Source organism: Nyctibius grandis, chromosome 1 (genome assembly GCF_013368605.1).
Source record: "Nyctibius grandis isolate bNycGra1 chromosome 1, bNycGra1.pri, whole genome shotgun sequence".
NCBI lineage: Eukaryota > Metazoa > Chordata > Aves > Nyctibiiformes > Nyctibiidae > Nyctibius > Nyctibius grandis.
Genome location: NC_090658.1, coordinates 61857801 through 61874790, shown reverse-complemented (window position 1 = coordinate 61874790; position 16990 = coordinate 61857801). Strand labels below are relative to the sequence as shown.

At 43.3% G+C, this 16990-nt stretch overlaps 1 protein-coding gene across 5 annotated transcripts in view; it reads right to left on the bottom strand.

Moving 5' to 3' along the window:
• Positions 1 to 16990, bottom strand: part of PLAGL1 (PLAG1 like zinc finger 1) — a 64534-nt gene that overhangs the window by 28082 nt on the left and 19462 nt on the right. For 4 of the 5 annotated variants that reach the window (XM_068401824.1, XM_068401844.1, XM_068401815.1 and 1 more), the window contains exon 2: positions 6376 to 6418. The exons of the other annotated variant lie outside the window; for it this stretch is intronic. In XM_068401824.1, the coding sequence (XP_068257925.1) occupies positions 6376 to 6394 (19 nt within the window). In that variant the 5' untranslated portion in view covers positions 6395 to 6418. The remainder of the gene's footprint in view (positions 1 to 6375; positions 6419 to 16990) is intronic. 5 annotated transcript variants of the gene reach the window in all.

The following is a 16990-nucleotide window of genomic DNA, read 5'->3' as shown; positions in this document are numbered from 1 at the left end:
AAACTGGAAAATCAGTTAACTTTCTCAGTGAACTGTCCAAACCTCCTACTGGTATTCCAATTCACCCCAGAGAACAAAAAAAAAGTTGGTATTTTTTTTTTTACTAATGAATACTAAAGCATATATTTAAAATACTGAAATGTAGGAGCCTTCTTTTAAAAGCATTGTTTTTTGTAAATGAAGGGTCATTAACAGCTTAGCAGAACAGCTTTAGCTCTTACTATGCATCACCTTCACAACAGAGGACACAGCCAACAACTTCTGTTATTACTTGCCTAATTTCCAATACTAAAAGGATGCTTGATTCCCAGCTTCTCTGGGAACCAAATGGGTAGGATTTGGTTCACTCATCCTTAGCCTTTATGATCCTGTTAAATTATTCTCCTCTTTTAAGGCATGAAGTGATTTCTTTAAAAAAAACCCCAAAACATAAGACATTGGGAAGCTCTGCTGCTGAACAGACACAAAAATGTATTTCTGTGAAAAAAATACTCACATATCAAGTGTCATATCTGTGTTTCCATTTACTTGTTCTCTTTTTCCTGAGATCTAACATATACTTCTTTTTTCTACACTAAAGACTTTCAATGGGAACCATAAGATAATTATCTAATTTCTTGACTGATACTGTACTAAAGAAATTATGACCACTTGAGCTTCTTTAACAGACTGATTAAGAAAGGTTAACAAAATTGGCAGCAACAGATTAGGCAGCAGTATAGTACATTTCCCTCACAATAACTATTCTCCTCAGGCATAAGGGCAGCCTTGAGTCTAGTTCTCTAAAATAGAGAATTACAAAGTATATGACTGTACAGTATTATTGGAGAATTACATCTGCGAGTTGCAAAAATTTGTGGGTTTAGAAGAAAGTGCATTTTTTTCTGCAGATGAAGCACTCTAAACTCAGCTTATAATGTATCTCCATAAAGCCCTACTAATACTCCTGTTGATAGTCATCTCAGTTTGAGATTAAATAAAATCCAAACATTTTTTCTACATTTGCTTCTGATTAATTTGTAGTTTCTTTGAACTATTTCTAAAAGTCACAAAACCAAAAATAACAGTAGTCTCTATTACTAGAATCTAAGAAGCAACCTTGCAAAGCAAAACTGCAAAGAATTTTTTCCCATTTTCATACTTTCCTAGCTTGAAGAACAAGATCAACAGATGGTAAAGGCATCACCTCGAGGGAAATGCAGCAATTCCTCAGATATGTATTTGTATAACCCTGGGCATTTAACATGCATATTTATTTAGAGCTGTGTATAATCACATACCCTACTCTGTATTTGGTATATCTTATTCTTTTCATTAGAAAACAATTATTTTATACTCCTTCCACTTCACCATTGCCAACAGGTCACAACGACATTCATATTTTATAAAGATCCTTGATGTTAGAAGAGGCAAAGGGACAACTGACTTGCCAAAACATCCCCATGTACTTCCCTACACAGCTTTGCCTAAACACAGTCCAGTAAGTTAAACATAACACACTCTGCCTTGCCTTATCACCCAAGTAACAGAGAACAAATGCCACCTTCCGTGTCACACATGAATCATCTACTTTCTTCTCCATTATACCAACGAAAATAGCTCTGATCAACTGAGCTTTACACAACCATAATTCTTTTCTATTTACACCATTACACGGACCCAGAAACCCTCACTGGTCAACACATCTAAACTATAGCATTAAAATGACCTACAAATATACCTCCTTTCCAACTTAAATGTTAACTTTAAATTAGCTTTAGCTTTAAATTTTAGCCACTTCCAATGTCTATCATGTATAAATACACATAAGTGAGGTCAAAAAACACTCTTGACACATTGGGATAATAATAATGACAATACAGCTCACAAACATCAATATCAGTCTGCTTGAGCCCAATGTTTTCACCTCTGTCAAAATCATAAATGCATTTGCTTTTTTTGCTTTTCCCTATGAAAATCTTGGAAATTTAAAGGCAGATGCCACAAGCAACGATGCTGACACTCTGCAGTTAAGCAATGTATTTTCATTTTCAGGATTGCGAAGTAGTCTAAAGAAGGCATGTTTGCATATGGAACCCCAATGCTTCCAAGAAAAACAGATACGTTAACTACTGCAGAGAAGAGCAAAATGATACAAAACTAATAAGATACTAGCTCAAAGTCAACCAAAGCAAAAATGCCAGACTGAGGAACACAAACTACTCTGATAAAACATGAAACTTCACAAGCACTTCCCCCAAACTGAGATTACTCAAGAGTTTTCAAACAACTGTGCACACACACAGACACTTTGAAGGAGGTTCACAGCACAAAACCAGCAAGTCCTACTTGCACAACAGTGATTATTCTGTTTGGAGCTTGCCCTTCCACTTAAACCGAAAAAAAGGAAGAAATTACATTACTTAACTTTTTTTTCCTGCAGTCATAAGTTGGCCACACCTGAAAGCTGTAGCTATATGAGCTCAGAAACCTTTTTCTTCAGTCACCACAGAAACTAATATAGAAACTCTGGCGATTTGTTCTCCCGTTTTCAGCAGAAAATTTACATATGAATTACACACCAAATTCCTTTGGTCTGATAAACTGTTCTGGACTCACATGAAGAAAATACTGCTTCTTCATTATCACCCTTCTCTTGCTATTCTTTGCTGTCTTTACAAAAAAAAGGTACATCTAAAGCCAGCAAACATAGTGGTAAGTCCATCTCTTGCCTTGAGTCTATGTATAGAAACAGAGGTTTGGAAATACATTTTTACATTTCAAGAGATTTTAGATTCCCAGATTTTCTGCCAGACAGGCCCACTTGTTAGTCACTGCCTTGTGCGTAAGTATTAACACGGCGATTTGTACCCGTCAAGAAATAATCTGATGCAGTTCGGCTGATTCTCAAAGACATAAAGAACTGCATATAACAGCCTTCATAAATGACTGATGTTCAGGACATGACTGCAAGACCCAAATACCAAATTATTTCCTATTACTCTTCATATTCATTAATAACCATTAGATAAAGAACAAATGAACATACACAGAAGCTAGAAACAGCACAAGAGTCACTTAGGTGTTTCCCATGACAGAATACAATTCAAACACTGTTTTTGCGCTCGAGAACACAAATGCAAACATTTCATAATCGCACTATGTACAGGAAATCAAAACAATCCTTACCTTATTTAAAATGTCATTTTTAGTAAAAAGTCAGGCTATGCTAGTACAAGGCGGCAGGAACCGTGCCATCCTCCTTCGGCAGACTTTTCCAAATGCCCGTGTTCAACTAAGTCTAACTCCACTCTGTTTTGTTTCCCCAAGAGGACCCATTCAGCACCATGTGCTCCTTTTCAGCTGTCAATAAACAGAAGCGGTGAATTCCCCGGCGCTTCACAAAGCTAGTTAGACATAGCCATTCATTTCTTCGGGAAAACAGGGCATTGATTTCAGCAAATTCCCAGGGAGCAGCTACGACAAAGAGATCAAAGACCCACCTCCTTTCCTGCGCAGCTTTGGCTGGCCGGGCTGAGAGGAGCAGCAGCAACAGGTTTCCCGAAGAGCGGGCTCGAGCCCCACCGACCACCGCGTGCTCCATTCATGCCCATCGCCTTCCTACGTTCCCAGGACAGCCCCCAGCGCTAACCGTGACAAACCCCTACATTCAGGCAGCATAATATACTGCACGCTAGTTCATCCAAGGATAAAAAGAAAAACAAGCTCCAAGGGGAAGTCTGTTGCTTCCCCGACTGGTCGAGCCTCAGTAGCTGCCAGACGTTTTATAAACTTATCTTTTTTTTCCTTAGCTTCTCCATCTAAAACAGAGAAACACTTGCTACCTCAAATACGTGGTGCCAAAACTTCACTGGGATGTTGGCTTTTTCGCTTTATTGCCACAGGCTTGAAGACTTAGCTGCTGGAGTTTGAGGTCTATCTGCAGCAGCCCTTGTATTGTGCAGCCGTGACATTTTCTTTGTGCAATTTGCCCCAAACTGCAGCATTTTTTTCCTAGGAATCTAAGGGGTTTTGGTCTGGTTTGGTTAGATTTTTTTTTTATTTTTATTTATACATCTAGTCTTCATTAATGTGAACTGGAGCAAGATTTTTATTCCTAGAATTTGACCTTGTATTGAACCAAGCATTAGTGAAAGATGATGCTGTGGTCAGGCGTAGGGACTGGGTGGTTAGGCTACATGACTACTACTAAATAGTAAGAGCCAGAGACTGTTCCCTGGTGCTGAGACCACCTGGCGTCAGGTCCACAAGCCTAAACGCTCCTCACTTCCTTCCCTGTTCCCCCACAAACAGTTAGGTTACATCCAAATTCCTTACCTGGAACAGAGCCTGGTAGATGTTATCCCCAAAACATGTCTTGCTGTTGCCGGTTAGCATAGGCCAGTACTAAGCTCACAGGCTGGCTCTGTACTATTTATTTATATAAAAACAGACATAAAGATCTAGAGTCACTTTACATCTGCGCAGATTTGCTCTGCTACTCTTTAGTGTTCTCCTGTGCCCTGACATTTTTCCAAGGCACTACCTGGCTGTCACAAACCCCACATGCATGTGTACTCCCACCAACTGGAACCTGGAAAGTCCCCTGAGCACTGGTACTGCCCCAACACTATTCACATGTCTCCGAGTGAGAAGACAAATGTCTATTCCTCTACCATGACCAAGTATCGGAGGACCTGCCACAGCACAAGGGACAGGTAGGGACAACTGATGATTGCACAGAAGATAGCTCAGGACACAAGGAAATACAGAACTGCAGAATTATCTAAGTTGTAAGAGACCTGTGGAGATCAACTAGCCCAGACTCCTGTTGAAAGCAGGACCTTAGATTTGCATTACCCAGGGCCCTGTCAAGCCATATCTCGAATATTTCCGGTGTGGGAAATTCCACCACTTCCCTGGGCAGCCTATTGCAATGTTTAATCGATCCCACGGTGAAAATACCCCGTATACCCAAGGGCATCTCCCGTGAAGCAACTTGTGGCCATCATCTGTTGTCCTGCCACAGGGCATCCTTGTGGAGACAAGTGCTTCCACCTTCTTCTCCATAACCACCATTTTTCTGATGGAAGACCATGACTAGATTGCCCTGAGCCTTCTCTTCTCCAGGATAAACACACACAACTCCTTCAGCCTCTCCTCAGGTGACAACTTCTCTAATCAACTAATCATTAGGGAAAGCATGACAGAGCTGCTGATGCTCAGCTGAAGAGAGAAAAATGAAACTGCCAGGGCATAAATTAGCTGAAACAGTCAGACTAGCTTAAAAATCTGAGTGGAGTTGAGGAGTCTCAAGTGATTTTGACCAGGACCACTGTGCAGTCACCCTGCCCTCTCTCCTTTCTTTAACATTTCACTCCTGACAGCATTTTTGCCTGTTGTATACAATACAGTTAGGCATATTACATTCCTCATTTTAGAGTTCTCCCTGTATCTAAATGGCACTTAAGCATGCCCCAAAACTGCCAGGTAGCAGATAAAGCTCAAAATGTGAACTTTCACAAATAACTTGATCTTGAAGTAAAGATACCGCCTCCACAGACAGATGCTATCTGCCAGTCAGCCACTGATGTTTTTATCTTTATTAACAAGATATAGTTATTAACCAAAACCCATTTGTTTTCTTTGTTCCTCTGAGGAAGTACTGGAGACTGATAAAATGGGTTTCTGAAATTCCCCTCTCTTATGTTGCACAGTGTGCAGTTGGGCAGCTCTCAGAGGCAATGATAAAAAATGGCAGCTGAGGCACTGGAGGGACTCCAAAAGAAAGCATGTAGATCAGATCAATAAGCATAGAAAATGTGCTTAATGCTGCAGATAGTTTAGGCTACAGCGAGAGAGTGCGCGTATCTGGGAGACCTGAGCAGTAGTTTTTTGCAGTAGTTATGACAGCAAAGTATAGGAATATGCCGCTTGTATAGTTTTTGCTGTTGAAAAAGAAGTATGGATAATAGTGATGAGGAGTGAGATTTGGATGTGACTTGGATAATGATGCCTTGGAAACACAGGAGTTAAATTCACAAAGTGATTAAAAAACCCCAAGCACATCATTCAGTAGTCATCTGGGATGGTGTTTGTGCCAAAGATAGATAAAAAATTCTATCTATCTAAAATGTTTTAAGTCTCAATGAACCAGTCTGTTCTTATACATGGGCCAGATTTTTACAATTTTACTCATATTAAGTCATGCCTTACTCCAAGAATAATCCCGTTGATTATAATGGTAATATTGTTCCACAGATGTCTTGAAAGAAATGCAAATGTAAAAGCAGACTTTATACTTAAGATAAAAGACATAAATCATGAGCACATCTGGGAATCTGATAAAAACATATGGTACAAAAAATCACTGTGGGATGATGGAAATGTACTTACATAGCAGGTCTGTGGACATGTTTACAGATCAGGCAATGGAAACCTACATAAAATAAATGAAAAAAGAATGATCAGTTTTCTGAACTAGCACTATTCATGTTTAAACCTCATGCTAGTTATCATATGCATAGTTTTTTAGTTCTTTAGGAAATGAGGAGACCACATCTAGGGAAACCTAACAAGGACGAATTTTAGTTTGCAGAGGAAAAGAGTAAATGCATCTATTTTTTTATCCTTTAACAAATGATCCCACTTCATTTCACAAACAACGTGAATTGACAATTTTAATGTAATACATTTTAATTAAGAGCAATTCACTGTATCCCATGTCTTCATCAACATTTATTATCAAAACAGAATTTTCAGGTGCTGTGTGTTTTACCCCATTGCACGCTATTCTGTGCTTAAACCTGCTATTCTGGTAGTTATCTTCAGAGTCCACACCCTTGCAAAGTCAAAGGGAATACTAACTAGACACAGGACAAGACATTTTATTTGCTCTCTTGAGAGAGAGTTTCTTCTGGAGACTTCTAGCTTTCTGCTGAACTCTGTTCATCTTGTTCCCTTCCCATTCATCTGCTGTTTTTTGACTGAAATTTTACTACAAGCACATAGGAGCAGAGTCTCTCTTTTCTGTAGCTGTCTGAGCAGCTTCCAACACAGTGGGATTCCAATGTGTGGATAAGGTTACTTGGAGCAACAGAAATAATAAGGCATGTAATAATAAGGGGGCATACAAATAACAGTATGAATCACATCAGCTTATGCCACTTTGTTGTGTCCTGTACCAGTCTTGAAAATTTTAGGCAGCATCTGAAGGTGTATGTATATGATTTAGGGTGAAAACTTGACTGATGAAGGCAACAGTATTTTGTTGCTGACTGAAATGGGTCAAAGACAGCATCTTCATTTTTAAAAACACAACGATCATTAGTAAGATACTTCCAAATTAATTGGAGCTGGTTGGAAGAACTGAGGGAAGTGGAGTATGGAAGAAGGCAAGAAAGACAACAGGAAAAATGGATGGCAAAGAACAATGAGAACTGAGGATGAAACAGATTCAAGGAGTATAAAGAAGTGGTAAGATAAGGTGAATACTGAGCATGATGAGGCAGAGAGGAGTCAGTGGCCTGCTGACGAGAATTTGCCAAGGAAGAAGCTGTGACTCTACCAGGTTGCCCATAAGCAGGATGAGGAAGCTGAGATCCAGGTATCTGCTGAAATCTAGGAGCACAATGTAGTGTCATTTTCAAGTTTGAGAATATTAAGATAACACTTCTTGTGATCCACTGTAAGCACTTAAGTTGCTGTCTTAGCTTGAGGACATGCCGTTTGTTCCTGCATAAAAAAGTAGCCATGCTGAGCATTCACCCTACCATTTACTTAACAATGATGTACATAAAGACCATCATTACTGGGCAACATAACAAGTATGCTGATTACATCAGCAAGTTGATGGCTATATAACTATTGATAAACTTACATACCCTCACTTATAGGTGCTCACAGACCCAATCCCAAGACCATGACACACAAAGTTAGTAAATCATACTTGCTATTTGTCACGGTTTAAAGCTGGGCCAGCTATTAACCAGGTGGCAGATGCTCTCTGTTAACCCTCTCCCCCCCCACTAAGGGAAAGGGAAAAGGGAGAGAGACTTATGGGTTGGAAAGTTAAAACAGTTTTAATAAACTATAATAATGAAAAAGAGTATAATAACAATAATAATAGAAATAATCAAATATATACAAATATATACAAATATATACAAAGCCAAGACTGAGAGCTTGGAAATCCTCCTCAAGCAGAGTTGCTCCCCCCAGCACGGGCAGAAGGGAAAATGCAGTAGCTCCCCCCAGCACAGGCAGAGGGGAAAATGCAGTAGCTCCCTGCCATCACACCTGCAGGCTTTTAACTGGAAACTGGCAAAGCTGGTACCAATCAGTGGGAGACAGGAGGGCCCCTCCCTCCTGGGCCCCACCTCCAGGAGGCAGTGGGTTAGTGATAAATAGGAAAGTGAGAATGACATGTATGGGATGGAATACCTCATTGGTCAATCTTGGGTCACCTGCCCTGTCTGCTCCTCCCTGCAGGTGCGAGCCCCCTTCGGCTCTTCACTCATAAGCAGTGAGGAATTTAGCAGTGACCTTGGTTTCTCTAAGACTAATTGGCCTGGTTTGGGCCAAACCAGGACATTCCACCCCTTATTCCATACCATTCATGTCATACTCAGATCACCACTACCTTTTCATTTTCAAATATATATACACATATCACTAGTTCATGATTCTTCTCTATACAAAAAGTTCATTAAGTTCATTTGGTTCAGGATTGTGGGTTTCCATCTGGCTAGCAGTCTCTCAGCAGTCTCTCTGGCTAGCAGTCTCTCTTTTGTCATGGTTCGTGCCCACGGGTTGCAGGTTAAAGATGTCAGACTCGAGGAGGTTACTGGACGCCACTTGATGAAGCTAGCTCCGGTCTCATCACCACTGTCTTAACCTGAAAGACACTTATGCAGCAACAACATACAGTTCAGACTTAAGTAGTCTCACCCAGAATCAGATCACCTTCAGGGACACATCGGACTTCACCATCTTGCAACATCACCCACCAAGTACATCCAGGTCCCTGAGCAAAAGCAATCCCATGAATGGGTTTACCTTTGCCCGTTACAGGAAGAATCCAGACAGTTTTTTCCCAATAGATTCCTTTCATGCACCACCGGGACTTTATCTCCTTCTACTGTATGTAGAAGGTCTGACTGAGCAGGGCCAGCTCAATTGATAGATCCCCTGGTGTTAACTAACCAGGTAGCTTGTGCCAGATGCTTATCCCAGTTTTTAAAGGTTCCACCCCCCATTGCTTTCAGGGTAGTTTTTAACAGCCCATTATACCGTTCAATTTTCCCAGAGGCTGGTGCATGATAGGGGATGTGATATACCCATTCAATGCCATGCTCTTTGGCCCAGTTGTCTATGAGACTGTTTTTGAAATGAGTCCCATTGTCCGACTCAATTCTCTCTGGCGTGCCATGTCGCCACAAGATTTGCTTTTCAAGGCCCAGAATAGTGTTCCGGGCAGTGGCATGGGGCACAGAGTATGTTTCCAACCATCCGGTGGTCGCCTCCACCATGGTAAGCACATAGCGTTTACCCTGGCGGGTTTGAGGGAGTGTGATGTAGTCAATTTGCCAGGCCTCCCCATATTTATATTTCAACCACCGCCCCCCATACCACAAAGGTTTTAACCGTTTGGCTTGCTTAATTGCGGCGCATGTTTCACAATCATGGATAACCTGTGCAATAGAGTCCATGGTTAAGTCCACCCCTCGGTCACGAGCCCATCTGTATGTTGCGTCTCTCCCTTGATGACCTGAAGTGTCATGAGCCCACCGAGCTAAAAATAGTTCACCTTTATGTTCCCAGTCCAAATCTATTTGGAACACTTTAGCAGCTTGATCCGCTTGTTGGTTGTTTCGATGTTCCTCAGTTGCCCGACTTTTAGGTACGTGAGCATCTACATGACGTACCTTCACGACTAGTTTCTCTAGCCGAGCAGCAATATCTTGCCACAATTCAGCAGCCCAAATAGGTTTCCCTTTGCGCTGCCAGTTGCTTCGCTTCCACTGCTTTAACCACCCCCACAAGGCATTTGCCACCATCCATGAGTCAGTATAAAGATACAGCCTTGGCCACTTTTCTCGTTTAGCAATGTCTAGAGCCAGCTGGATGGCTTTTACCTCTGCAAATTGACTTGATTCACCTTGTCCTTCTGTGGCTTCTGTGACTCGTCGTATGGGACTCCATACAGCAGCTTTCCACTTCCAATGCTTTCCTACAAGACGGCAGGATCCATCGGTGAACAGGGCATACTGCTTCTCATCCTCTGGTAGTTCATTATATGGTGGGGCTTCTTCAGCACGTGTCACCTCCTTTTCTGGTGGCATTCCGAAGTCTTTGCCTTCTGGCCAGTCCATGATCACTTCTAAGATTCCTGGGCGATTAGGGTTTCCTATTCGAGCCCTCTGCATAATTAATGCAATCCATTTACTCCACGTCGCATCAGTTGCATGATGGGTAGTGGGAACCTTACCCTTGAACATCCAGCCTAGTACTGGTAACCGAGGTGCTAGGAGAAGTTGTGCTTCAGTACCAATTACCTCTGAAGCAGCTCTAACTCCTTCATACGCTGCCAGTATCTCTTTTTCAGTTGGAGTGTAATTGGCCTCGGAGCCCTTGTATCCTCGACTCCAAAATCCTAGGGGTCGACCTCGAGTCTCCCCTGGCACTTTCTGCCAGAGGCTCCAGGTAGGACCATTGTCCCCAGCTGAGGTGTAGAGCACATTTTTAACATCTTGTCCCATACGGACTGGTCCAAGGGCTACTGCATGCACAATCTCTTGTTTAATCTGTTCAAAAGCCTGTCGTTGTTCAGGGCCCCACTGAAAATCATTCTTCTTTCTGGTCACTTGATAAAGAGGGCGTACAATCTGGCTGTAATCTGGAATATGCATTCTCCAGAAACCCACAACGCCTAAGAAGGCTTGTGTTTCCTTTTTGTTAGTTGGTGGGGACATAGCTGTTATTTTGTTGATCACCTCTATCGGGATCTGGCGACGCCCATCTTGCCATTTAATCCCTAAAAACTGGATCTCCCGGGCAGGTCCCTTGACCTTGCTTCTTTTTATGGCAAAACCAGCTTTCAGAAGAATTTGGATTATTTTCTCCCCTTTGTCAAAAACTTCTGCTGCTGTATCTCCCCACACAATGATGTCATCAATGTATTGCAAATGTTCTGGAGCTCCACCCTCTCCTAGTGCAGTCTGGATCAGTCCGTGGCAAATAGTAGGACTGTGTTTCCACCCCTGGGGCAGTCGATTCCAGGTGTACTGGATACCTCTCCAGGTAAAAGCAAACTGTGGCCTGCACTTTGGTGCCAAGGGAATAGAGAAAAATGCATTAGCAATGTCTATGGTGGCATACCACTTGGCTGCCTTTGACTCCAGTTCGTATTGAAGTTTAGCATGTCTGGCACAACAGCACTCAGCGGTGGCGTAACTTCATTTAGGCCACGATAGTCCACAGTTAATCTCCATTCTCCATCAGACTTTCGCACTGGCCATATAGGACTATTAAAGGGTGAGCGAGTCTTGCCAATCACTCCTTGGTTTTCTAATTGTCTAATCAGTTTATGAATGGGGATCAGGGAGTCTCGATTGGTGCGATATTGTCGTCGGTGCACCGTGGCAGTAGCAATTGGCACCTGTTGTTCTTCAACCTTCAGCAACCCCACAACAGAAGGATCTTCTGAGAGGCCAGGCAAGGTAGACAGCTGTTTAATGTCCTCAGTCTCTACAGCTGCTATACCAAAGGCCCATCTATACCCTTTAGGGTCCTTGAAATACCCTCTCTTGAGGTAGTCTATGCCAAGGATGCACGGAGCATCTGGGCCAGTCACAATGGGGTGCTTTTTCCATTCATTTTTAGTTAGGCTCACTTCGGCCTCCAATACAGATAACACTTGAGATCCTCCTGTTACTCCTGAAATACTGATAGATTCTGCCCCTTTATGATCCGATGGCATTAGGGTGCACTGTGCACCAGTGTCTACCAGGGCTCGATACCTTTGTGGTTTTAATGTGCCAGGCCATCGAATCCACACAGTCCAATAAACTCGGTTGTCCCTTTCCTCCACCTGGCTGGAGGCAGGGCCCCCCTAATTAAGAAATGGATTCGTGCTGCTCACAGGGACTGGACCTTCATTTCTCCTATTCACACTTGGGAAAAAGTGATTTGAGGCCCATCTACCCTGGCTGGGGTCCTGCTCACTGGTAAATGGAGCAGCCATCCTTCTAGAAAAATTCTCTCTGGTATTTCTTTTAGCTTGCAACTCACGTACTCGTGCCTGTAGGGTACTGGTAGGTTGTCCATGCCATCTGCTCATGTCCTCCCCATAACCATGCAGGGCAAACCACAGGATACCTCGTGATGTGTTCCGTTTCCTTTGAGCTGGTCCTGTAGGAGAGCGTTTTCTCCTAACGGCTGCAACGCGTGCCTGTGTAGGTAGAGAGTCAAGTTTATTCTTGATCATGGACAGTTTGTCTGACAGTTGTTTAAATGAGTCCTTGTTTTCCTTAGTCAGTTTTTCCACAGCCGAGATGCGTGCCTGCAGTGGGGAAGAAATACTATCTTCATACTGTCGCATACAGTTAGCCATTTCGCCCACACTAGATCTTGCCATATCATCTTCTCCCCATACTAATATTGACAATGTATGGGTATATGTCGGTGGAGCATTCTTCACAACCTTCCGGAACATGGATCGGTTGCATTCCACTTCATCAGGATCTACAGGATCTACAACTTCCCGTGGGTGTCTATAAATGATCTCTTGCACAGCCTGATCTCTTGCAGAGCCTGTTCTCTAAGGTAGTTAATACCTTTTTCTATAGTGGTCCATTTGCTTAGGTGACTCATAACATCATCTTTATAGGGATACCTGCTCTTTACAGCTGACAAGAGTCGCCTCCAGAGACTGATAGTGTTTGACTTTCTTGCAAGCGCCTTATCAATACCACCATCTCTGGACAGGGATCCCAACTGTCTGGCTTCTCTGCCATCTAATTGCATGCTGTCTGCCCCATTATCCCAGCATCGGAGCAGCCAGGTAATAATAGGTTCACCGTCATAACGGCTGAAGTCTTTCCTTATATTTCTCAGGTCCTTCAGGGATAAGGAGTGGTAGGTTATCTCTACGTCCGAGTCCTCCTCTTGTGATAGTTCTGCTTTAGAAGGACCTTTCTTCTGTGATGGGTCTGCTTTAAAAGGATGATCGAGGACATCCCCATCTGTGTCAGGCCCTAACTCTGCCTGAGAAGGGCCCTCACCTGGGTCATATGATGGCTCTGCCTTAGAAGGCTCTGAGTCATCATCCTTCACTTCACGAGCTGATTTCTTTTGGTATTTCTTCCTGGTTACAGGAGCAATTGGCACAGATTCGATAGATGCTGGAGTCTGAGTAGATGCAGTGGCTGTCTTGGGAGTGCTGAGAGTCTGAGTAGCTACAGTGGCCATCTTGGGGGGTGTAGCAGCTGTGGTACAGGCTGCCGAGGTTTCAGTGGGTTTAGTGGCTGTAGCGGCAGTACACACTGTAGGATCTGAGGTGGCTGCATAACACCTACAACTGTCCCTGCACCGATATTTAATCTTATCCCACATCAGAAACACATTCAGGACAACCAAAAATAAAAACATGCCACCTAGACAGCACCATTCTAATTTCGCAAAATCTAGTGGAATCAGCTTGGCAGAAAAGGAGAAGGTGCTATTTCCCAAAGTAAAACTGGAAGTGTAATCATTAACAGAATCTGCTAAAGGACGCCTGGAGCGCGCAGATGAAGTTGCTGCTACTGATTCGCGATTAAAGCTGCCCATCATTGTGTCATAGAGATAAGAGATCGGAATATTAACTGCCCAGTTTATCACGGCATAAATCAGTATCAAACCCCATACCAAAACAATACATTTCGACCAGCGCCCACTGCTAAAGTGCATGTAAACATTCATAAGAAGCAAGCAATAACACAGTGCCCACGGCAGGTAAGGCATCATTGCAATACTCAATTGTGAAAGAAACTCCATAAAAAGATGAGATAACACAGCATTCAAAAATGACATCACCATCTTCACTATCTGTTTTAACTTTCCAACCCCTCGTAAATCTCAAAGGAAGAAATCTGATATTCTCTCAGCTGAGCTCTCTGGGTCTCCTCCCACCAGAGCCAGGATTCAACTTATCAGAGCAACCTGTTGGAGCTTCTCTCGAGCCCCACGTTGGGCACCAATAAATCTGTCACGGTTTAAAGCTGGGCCAGCTATTAACCAGGTGGCAGATGCTCTCTGTTAACCCTCTCCCCCCCCACTAAGGGAAAGGGAAAAGGGAGAGAGACTTATGGGTTGGAAAGTTAAAACAGTTTTAATAAACTATAATAATGAAAAAGAGTATAATAACAATAATAATAGAAATAATCAAATATATACAAATATATACAAATATATACAAATATATACAAAGCCAAGACTGAGAGCTTGGAAATCCTCCTCAAGCAGAGTTGCTCCCCCCAGCACGGGCAGAAGGGAAAATGCAGTAGCTCCCCCCAGCACAGGCAGAGGGGAAAATGCAGTAGCTCCCTGCCATCACACCTGCAGGCTTTTAACTGGAAACTGGCAAAGCTGGTACCAATCAGTGGGAGACAGGAGGGCCCCTCCCTCCTGGGCCCCACCTCCAGGAGGCAGTGGGTTAGTGATAAATAGGAAAGTGAGAATGACATGTATGGGATGGAATACCTCATTGGTCAATCTTGGGTCACCTGCCCTGTCTGCTCCTCCCTGCAGGTGCGAGCCCCCTTCGGCTCTTCACTCATAAGCAGTGAGGAATTTAGCAGTGACCTTGGTTTCTCTAAGACTAATTGGCCTGGTTTGGGCCAAACCAGGACACTATTTTACCACGTGTCTCATCACAACATAACCAAACCCCTACGGATTTAAATTGTCAATCCTAGCATAAAACATGATATGTAAAGAAAATATATTTTATAGAAGCTCTGCACTTTGGAATTTGGAAGAGTTCTGATGTTGAAAAATGAAAAGCTGCCTGGTCTTTCCTTCCTACATGCTTAACATGCCTTTCAAGCCTATGCTGCCTTCACCAAACAGAAGACAAGTCCAAGCTTTGCATTTTAAAGAGTGATTTGCAGTGGGGGGTGGTGAGGGGTAGTTGACAGGCACACTGTAGTCTTTATTCCAGAAAACTCAGATTTTCAAAACAAAACCAAAAAGATTTGTCCCAGCTTTGGCCTGCACACATTCCCCAACATCAATGAGATAAAACTGACAGGGAGCAGCTCATCAGAAACCTTAAGCAGGGAAGACACTACAAGTAAAGATGCTTCAACTGCCCATGCACAAGCATCCTATGTCTTTTGAGATGCCCTAGGACCTCTGAAGCACCCACATGAAGTGGATAGCTATAATACTGGTTATACAAGAAAATTAGTCCCTCCTGGACCAGGAGCTAGAAGCCAGGCACGGCTATCCAGACAGCATTTAAGACGCTCATGTTTCAGTAAATTAATCAAGTGCTACAGTACTGCAGCTTGTCTGTTTTTACAAGAAGCCAGGCAGAGACCAGGCAGGCTGCTGGTACATTGCTTCTGTCTGAGATCAAGGGGACTGTGCATGAGGCACAAAACAGAAGTCCTAGCACATCAACTTCTCTTCTGTAACCTCTGTCCTCTGCCAAAACAGCTGCCTCCAGTGAACATACAGCTTATTAACTGGCTTTTGTCTCTGACTGGAACTGTGTGTAGATGTGAGAGAGAAGCAGTAAAGGGGCCTGCATGCTAAAAGGACATCAGCGAGTCCGCTTTCCAGGTGAAAACAGCCATGCCAAGAGCAGGCTTTCTAAGCAGTAAGTGTCCTAGCCTGATTTCCATCGGCCAGAAAACATTTTCTTTCTGTGAGAAAACTACTCTGCAGTTTGACTCCTTCTGGCTGACAGCAAGGCACTTGCCTGTGGTGTTAATTTCTAAGAATTTAGGCCTTGCAGAGGGAACAGTGGACTTTAATGGCATCCATATGTGACTGTACACATGCCAACTTTTGTCATCCCCAGACACAGCAGGCTACATGTTGTCACTGTCAAAGCAGTGCCATCAACTAATAAAGATTTCACCTCTCCACTGAATTACTAGGCAAAATGATTTAATTTTACTGGCATTCAATCTGCAGGGCAATTACCTGGTAAACCACCACAACACAATAAGCTCTCCTCTTCCATATCCTTTGAGTCAGTAGTTCACCTTCACCCTCCCACATCTGGTCTGCAGCAGCCTCCTCTCAGGAGAAATTCCAACTTCAGTCCATCCTGTCCCCGTCCCGCACACACCCGCCACCCAGCCATGTGCCAGTGACTTTGTGGTCCATGAACACCCCAGTTAAGGTTTGGTTGAATTGTTCTGTGGTGTCACTTTGGGGATAGTGAAGAGGGCATGGAGAAGAAGGAGCACATACACTCCCTGGGACAGAAGGCCATATCTCTTTAAACAGACAGTCACAGGGACTCAGATGAAGAGCAGCACGGTGCAGAGCAACATAAACACCCGTGAGACACCTCCGCTGCAATCAAAAGACTAATCTGCTGCTGGGGTGGGGGCAGCTACCAGATGCCTGAGGAGTTCTCCATTCACTTGCTACGCAGAAGCAACTACAAAAACCACAGCAGAAAAATGCTATTGCACAAATTGGCTCTTCCCTCCCATCCCTTTTGCTTGTGCTGACAGGGCTGCCTTCCCCTGCAGCCTGGAGCCAGGAAGGAATCAGTCCATGGCACTGCCACCTACCTGCTGCCCCTCACATTAAAGTGCATTAAAGGCGCTTACCAGTACAGGCAAGTCACCTTGTACAGAGCTCTACTCCTAACAGTCCTCCTAGGACATCGTCACAGGTACAAGATTCTGCTGCAAAAGATTCGCCCCAGAGAATGAGGGCACTATGAAGAGGATAACCATAAATCACCAAAATGTTTTTCTCCACAGACCATCAAAGCCTGAGAAAC